We start from the raw sequence: 7,612 nt of genomic DNA, 5'->3' as shown, positions 1-7,612 counted from the left end.
GTTGCAAGCGATCTCCAGTAGGGGGCGTGCCAGAGGCAGCTGATCAACCATTGATGTTTCTTTCTCTCTCTCCCTCTGTAGAATCAATAAAAATATAAATACGAAAAAGAAAGAAAAGAACAAGGAACAGGCCTGGAACCGGCCTCCACCGGGGCACGGGGTGGACACCTTGCCGCCTGCAAGGAGTGGTTTAGAGGCCTGAGCGGCGACAGGACCGGAAAAAAAGAGGCTGCCCGGATTCAAGATGGCGGCCGCGGTGGGCGTGGCCACTCGCTCCGAACGCGGGGAGGCGTGGCATCGGCGGCCGCGGGGGGCGTGGCCAGCCACTGGGCGCCGTGGGGAGGGTGGGATCATGGCCGCCGCCGTGGAGCGGAATCCCACGGACGGGGAGGCGGAGGAGGAGGAGGAGGTAGGGGAAGCAGTGAGGGCTACGGCCGAAGCCTGTGTGGGGGGCGGCGGCGGCGAGGGCCGCGCTGGCAGCGGGAGGGGGAGGGAGTCGGGTGCTGGGCGGCTCGGAGCCCCCACGGGCGCCTCGCACGCTTCTTGCCCCTGGGTTGCCGGCGGGGCTGGGGGCCCCGGAGGAGGGGGTGGGGGTGGGGGTGGGGGTCGGGGGAGCTGGCCTCAGCCCTGACCCCGCAGTCTGGTCTGAGGGGGAAGTGGAGGAAGCCTCTTTGGGAAACGGCGCTGTCTTCCTCTCCTGGAAAGCCGGACCTAGTGTTCCCGGAGGCGGGGCCGTTGCCATGGGGGGGGGTGTGTGTGGGGGGTCCCTGGTCCCTGCCTCTTCCTGCCCTGCACCCGCGTGCTCCGCGTTAACCCGGTCTTCTCCCACCAGGAGCAGCTGGTTCTGGTGGAATTGTCAGGAATTATCGATTCGGACTTTCTCTCTAAATGTGAAAATAAATGCAAGATTTTGGTGAGTCTTCCGGAGTTGGGGAGTGGCTGTAGATTTTCATAAACTTAGGAACAGGAATGAATGGTGAGCTTTGGAGACGGATACATACGTTACAAAGCAGTGAACTCTAAAGACAGTCGTAGAGGTACCGGGGCCTGTGGGAGCAGTGGGAGAAGATGCCTCACTGCTTGAGTGTCTGGATGGATGGATGGATGGATGGCCGCAGAGAGTTGAAGATTTGGAGGAAGAGGCATTTGGGTAGATATTCTGAAAAAATGCATGGTTTTAGATAGTGAAGGTGGGAGAGAGGATAATGAGATTTGCACACACGGGTGGAAAGTGGAGAAGGAAGAGAAGGTACCTATTACTAAGAAAAGACTTCCGCCTGTTTCATCACTTTGCTTTAAAATCTTGGAGCAACTGTTGACCAAACTTCCTCTGTGATAGATTAATTAGAGAAGGTAGACCGGAGGCTAGATGGCAGGACACAAGTTTTATTGGAGGGAAGGGTACCCCTGCCAGCTACTTCCACGGAGAGCAGATAGGGGGCGGGGCTTAGGGCACTCAGCACACGCTGATTAGGGACCTAGGGACTTAGGAATGGGGGCTTAGAGTATTTGGCAGGTGCTGATTTGGTGGTTCAGAACTCAGGAATGCCTGGCTGCAGGTGGGGTTTATGTCTGTCCATCAACTGAGGGAAAGGGAGGATCTATCACTCTGTTCTTAGGCTGACTTGAAGAGCGTGTTGACTGAAATAGACCTATTACTTGGAGCTGCTGGGGTCAGAGCAGTGTCAGCGTATCTTGTGCTTGCCAAGACAAGAAGCTCTAGACTCTAGCGCAGGCATGGGGCACCTTTTTTCTGCCAAGGGCCATCTGGATATTTATAACATCATTCGGGAGCGGTAAAAAATTATCAGCTTAAAAATTAGTCTGCTATATTTGGTCAAACATTTCACTAACTCACCCTAAGTCTTGGAAACAAGAGTGATGAGTAAGATTTCCAGGGCCCACTATCTGGACGTTCTCCATCCCTGCTCTTGGTAGCAAAGTTACATGTAGAAGGCTTTTTCTTTCTTTTTTAAAAATTGAGATTATAATTAACATACAAATTTATATTAGTTTCAGTGGTATGGCATATTCCTCTGTAATAAAACCCTAATATGCAAATTGACCAAACAGCAGAATGACTGGATGCTATGATGTGCACTGACCACCAGGGGGTACACTCAATACAAGAGCTACCCCCAGCCCACAGGCCCCGATCAGCAGGGGTGGGGGGACGCTGGGGGCCAGGGCCAGTGAGCAGGCGGCTCCAAGCTAGCCATGATCACCCCAGTGGTTGCACCACAGATTGGCCCTGATCGCTGACCAGGCCTAGGGACTCTACTCATGCACAAATTTCGTGCACTGGACCTCTGTGATTCAATATTTGTATGTATTGTGAAATAATGATCACCTCCACTAAGTCTAGTTAACATCTGTCATCACACATAATTATAAATTTTAATTCTGTGATAACTTTTAAGATTTATTCTCAGCAAGTTTCAAATAAACAATAGGATATTATTAACTATAATTATTATGCTGTATGTTATATCCCCAGGATTTATTTATTTCATCATTGGAAGTTTGTATCTTTTGACCACCTTCCCCCATTTTACCCACCCTCTAAGGCTTTTTCTGGTGATCTTTTATAATCCTGTATTCTGATGCAGGGAATTGACACTGAGAGGCCCATTCTGCAAGTGGACAGCTATGTATTTGCTGGCGAGTATGAAGGTAGGAGGATGTCAGATTGATGAAACTCCTTTTTAAATATGCTTTTCAGAGAATGTAGCTCTGTTAGTTCTTAATAAGTTATCTTTAAATTTTTCCACAGACACTCTTGGGACCTGTGTTTTATTTGAAGAAAATGTTGAACATGGTAAGTGATTACTGTGGTAACTCTTTTTACTACAAAATACTTAAAACATATGTATGTGAATATTAAAATTAACCACTTTATATACTCATTGTCTAGCTGTATCAGATTCTACCATTTTGCCAGATAGTTAGAAAGCATTCAATACTCTTGAAGCCCCTTGTATACCCCTCTCCAAAATTAAAAAATATATATATTTTATTGATTTTTTACAGAGAGGAAGGGAGAAGGATAGAGAGTTAGAAACATCAATGAGAGAGAAACATCGATCAGCTGTCTCCTGCACACCCCCCACTGGGGATTGAGCCTGCAACCCAGGAATGTGCCCTTGGCTGGAATTGAACTCAGGATCCTTCAATCCTTCAATCCTGATGCTCTATCCACTGAGCCAAACCAGCGAGGGCAAGTGTGGTAGAATTTTAGACCTCGTTACTCTGTAAAGCCAAGTTTCTGGCTTCACTTCGTTACTTCAGGGCTGGAGCCTAGCAGGCCCATAGCTTTAATTTCACTCATAGTTCTGTGTGTCTGTCCCGTGGAGTTGTTTGTTGTTTTGAGTCCAGTTGTTATATAAGTATTTTATCTGTTATTTCTCTATGCTTGACAGGAGAGATGAGTTAAATCTTGAACTATTCCACTATCTAAACAGGAGGTAGTGTAACTCACTAAATTGGAATTATTGAGGTTTAACATGTTTATTTTATTTGTACTATTGTATTATAGCATAATAATTGAGTTTATTTTATGTTCTAGTGGATGCTGAAGGCAACAATAAAACAGTGCTAAAATATAAATGCCATACGATGAAGAAGCTCAGCATGACAAGAACTCTTCTGACAGAAAAGAAGGAAGGAGAAGAAAGCATAGGTTAGTTAACCTAGTTTTCTGAAAATTGGTGATTTAAAATTGGTGACACATTGCTACCAGGACATTTTTTGTACTTTGTAGTAATGACTATATGAATATGTTAAGTATATTATTGAATATGCTCCATGGAAAGTACCAAACATAGATTTAAAATTCAGTTGAACTCTTATGTAGAAGAGGGTGCTGGGACAAATAAGAAATCTCTATCTGCTTTGCATTGGAAATAGTTGTGGGGAGTTTGTCAAGAAACTTGACATGATTTCTGATTCCTAGGGAAATCAGCAGTCTCCTTTGTCTTTCTTCCTTTCCTTTCTTTTCTTTTCCTTTCTTTTCCTTCCTTCCTTATTTATATTTTTATTGATTTCATAGAGGAAGAGAGGGGAGAGAAAAATATCAACAATGAGAGAGAATCGTTGATCAGCTGTCTCCTACATGCCCCCCACTGGAGATCAATCCCGTAACCCAGCATGTGCCCTGATAGAAAATCAAACCATGACCTCCTGGCTTATAGGTCGACACTCAAACCACTAAGTGACACTGGCCAGGTTCTTGTTATTTATTTTTTATAATTAAAATTCTTTCTAGGTCTTTGAGAAGATTTTGGTGTTTTGTTTAATAAATTAGTAATCAAGTATTAGTTATCTGTTGCTGCATAAGAAATTACCTGGAACTTAATGGTTCAAAACAACAACAAAAAACCCCAACTCTCTTACACAGTCTCTGTGAATACAGATTTTGGGAGTAGCTTAGCCACGTGGTTCTGGCTTGGAACTCCTCACAAGGTTGCAGTCAGTATGTTGGCTGGGCTGCAATGTCTAAAGACTTGAGCAAGGCTGGAAGATCTAATTAGATCAGATAGCTCACGCACATGCCTGGCAAGTTCGTGCAGGCTGTTAGCATGAGGCCTCAGTCCTTGCCTCCCCATAGTACTGTTTGAGTGCCCTCCTGAAATGGCAGCTGGCTTCTCCCAGATCACATGGTCCATGATGTCGTTTATGAATAGCCTTAGAAGTCGTTCTGACATTTCTGCAGGATCCTATTCAGTGTGAGAGGGGACTACACAGGGGCTTGAAAGGAAGGTGAGGATCATTGGGGACCATCTGGAGGCTGGCCACCAAGCACGACAGTATGCTGGAGGCAGAAACAAATAGATAGGAGATGTGGCCCCTACCTTTTAGGAACTTGCATTCTAAAAGTAAGTCACATGGAAACACATGGCTCAGTGTAACAACACCCATTTCATTCACCTTATTTTCAGTATCTGTTAGGTGGCAAGTATCATGCAAAGTAAGAGTAAAGAATGGCTTTAATACTTGCCTGGCAGGGAAGATACCATGATCAGGAAGGTGGTTTTTCCAGAGTGAGGCTTATTTATTGCACTCTGGATGTGCTGACCCCGTGGTTTCCTCAACGTGGGAATTTCTACTGCATAATTTGTGATAGTGGGGGACTGTGTGATCTCCCGTGGGGCGGACGGGGGTGGGGCGGGGATGGCTTCAAGGTTTTGAACCTGGGTAAGTGGTAGAACATTGCTCTTGCAGAAAAAAAAAAAAACATAAAAGCCAGTAGTTGAAACTGAACTGTAGAGAAAAGGACTAATAAATTTTTAGTGGAGATTTTATAGACATAACATATAAGAAGACATGGGATCATTAGTTAGGAAGTGTCAACAAACAGTTGCAAAAGAGTTAGTTATAGTGAGGAACAGAGCAAATGGAAGTGTGAATAGGGTGGCAAGATAAATTGGGGTATCTTAATAGCTATCAGAATTTTGAGGATGAGACTAAAGAGCTTGGGCTTGCTATAAAAATTAATGAGGCCCCCCAAAAATCAATAAAAAGGGGGGTAAAGAATGAAGCAGATAACTGCAAAAAAAAAAACACAACTGGATTTTGTTGCAACACTGGGGGGAAAAATCTTAAGCTTAAACTTTTTCAAAACAACTCAGAATACTGTTACAACTATCAAAGATTTTAAGCATTTACTATTAACCATGAAACTGTAAAAGAAGAAATGAAAGAGGGCCCATTGAAAATATTTGCCTGAAAGGGTAATAGGAATAAAAAAATTACCATTATTGGTGCATTTTTTTTTTTTTAGATTTTAAACTTTTTTTAAAAAATTGTTTAAAGTATTACATATGTCTTCTTTTTTCCCTGATCAACCCCTCCCCTGCCAAGGCTGACCAGCAGACCCTGAGCGATGGATAAATGGATTACTCTGACGCATGTTTCTGTGAAAGAGAGGGCTAAGGGACTGCTGGGTCAATTGAGAGTTCCCTTTCTAACTTTTTGAGGAAATTCCATACTGTTTTCCACAGTGGCTACACCAATCTGGGAGCAATTCTTTTTATTTATTTATTTATTTATTTATTTATTTATTTATTTATTTAGAGGGAGGGAGGGAGGAAGGGAGGGAAAGAGGGAGCGAAAGCCATGAGAGACAGTGGTCACGGAGCAGGGAGCCAGGTGCCAGCTGCTGGTCACACTGAGCCAGCTGGGAGCAATTCTTGATTGTAGGGGTTTATTGAGGGGGTAGGGCTTTGACTATGACTATGGAGAGGAACAAACATTTTTCAAGGTTTTTGTTTGTTTGTTTTTGAGAGGTGTTTTATTTGACAATTGAATGTCCCAACTCAGAAGGATATATATGTGTTGATTTGAGATGATAGAGTAGAATCCTCCATGGTATTATAAAAACTTTGTGGGTAAGGAGAAAATGGTAGAGAAGTGACAGTTTTCTTTACTCTAAGGCACATGTGTCAAGCACAAGGCCCGCGGGCCAAATCCGTCCCGCCAGGCCTTGCAATGTGGCCTGCACCGCGCTGTCATCACTGCACTCCGCTGCGTTTCCATCACAATGACAGTTTATGACTGTTCAGTAAACCATTCGGCCCACGATTTAGGCTGGATTTTAGATTTTGGCCCCTTCTCTGATTGAGTTCGACACCCCTACTCTAAGGTATGAGGTCGCAGTGAGAGCTCAAATTATCTCTAAGAATGAGTTGGGAATTGAACTGTGGGAAGAAGAGCTTGGAACAGTAACTGAAGCAGATTACTTTTAGTGATTTTGATGATGCATACCCTATAAGCATAATAAGGTCTCCATGTAAGATGGGAATTTTGTGATTATCAGTAGTTATAGGAACCATGATCCTTGGTTTATGTTTGAGTTTCACTTTGACATATATTGTTGGGATGAAAATTAAACAATATATATATTTAACTAAATTCATTTTTCATGTTTCTTTCTTGGTTTGTCTTCCCACCTTTAAACACCCCCCCATAATCCCATTAGATGGTGTGGAATGGCTACAAATCGAGGATAATGATTTCTCCACTAGACCCAACATGATTTGTAACTTTCTACATGAAAATGAAGATGAAGAAGTTGTAGCTCCAGCCCCAGATAAACCTTTGGAGTTGGAAGAGCAAGAGATTCAAATGAAATTTAATTCAAGTCTGAGCTATGAACAGGAAAAACCACCGCACTTGGAAATAGAGGATTCTGGCCCTCTTATTGATACTCCTTCTGAAACAGAAAGTTCTGTGTGTATGGAAACTCAAGATGCTGCCTTAGAAACTACTCCTAGATAAAATGTTTTTAAAACTAGTTAAAAAATTTTTTTTAAGTTTTTATATAAAATGACTACTCAGCTTTTGTTTGGTCACTATTTTATTTTTATTGGATGTATACATTTTCAATTACAGCTACAACTTAATATACCAGAATCATTAAGGACCAGATATAATTGAAAAAAATATGGTTGTTTAAAAAAATATAGTTAGCCCTAGACAGTGTGGCTGAGTTGGTTGGAGTGTCCTCCTGTACACCAAAAGGTGGCCAGGTTTGATTTCTGGTCAGGGCACATACCCAAGTTGTGGGTTCCATCCCTGGGCAGGGCGGGTATAGGAGGCAACCAATAGATGTTTC

General features: G+C 43.3%; 1 protein-coding gene and 1 non-coding gene across 3 annotated transcripts; both read left to right on the top strand.

Moving 5' to 3' along the window:
- The first annotated feature begins 229 nt into the window (after positions 1 to 229).
- Positions 230 to 7,324, top strand: GTF3C6 (general transcription factor IIIC subunit 6). 2 transcript variants are annotated; one of them, XM_036414603.1, is made up of 6 exons: positions 230 to 409; positions 836 to 913; positions 2,610 to 2,673; positions 2,774 to 2,818; positions 3,566 to 3,679; positions 6,977 to 7,324. In XM_036414603.1, the coding sequence occupies exons 1-6, from the start codon at positions 245 to 247 to the stop codon at positions 7,273 to 7,275; spliced, it is 765 nt and encodes a 254-aa protein (XP_036270496.1). In that variant the 5' UTR covers positions 230 to 244; the 3' UTR covers positions 7,276 to 7,324. The 2 variants fall into 2 exon arrangements, with proteins under 2 accessions (XP_036270496.1, XP_036270497.2); XM_036414604.2 differs by having other exon boundaries at positions 833 to 913.
- Positions 4,989 to 5,144, top strand: LOC118706263. Its single transcript, XR_004983975.1, has one exon. It is a non-coding gene; the product is annotated as a U1 spliceosomal RNA (small nuclear RNA).
- Positions 7,325 to 7,612: the final 288 nt, after the last annotated feature.

Source organism: Pipistrellus kuhlii, unplaced genomic scaffold (genome assembly GCF_014108245.1).
Source record: "Pipistrellus kuhlii isolate mPipKuh1 unplaced genomic scaffold, mPipKuh1.p scaffold_m20_p_5, whole genome shotgun sequence".
Lineage (NCBI taxonomy): Eukaryota > Metazoa > Chordata > Mammalia > Chiroptera > Vespertilionidae > Pipistrellus > Pipistrellus kuhlii.
Note: the sequence above shows the minus strand (reverse complement) of the source record. Positions and strands in the feature narration are given on the sequence as shown.

Excerpts from the sequence above, each read along its gene's own strand:
- GTF3C6 (XM_036414604.2), top strand. The coding sequence starts at position 245 with ATGGCGGCCGCGGTGGGCGTGGCCACTCGCTCCGAACGCGGGGAGGCG. Across the intron at positions 914-2,609 it reads AAAATAAATGCAAGATTTTG|GGAATTGACACTGAGAGGCC; the intron begins GTGAGTCTTCCG and ends ATTCTGATGCAG. Across the intron at positions 2,674-2,773 it reads ATTTGCTGGCGAGTATGAAG|ACACTCTTGGGACCTGTGTT; the intron begins GTAGGAGGATGT and ends ATTTTTCCACAG.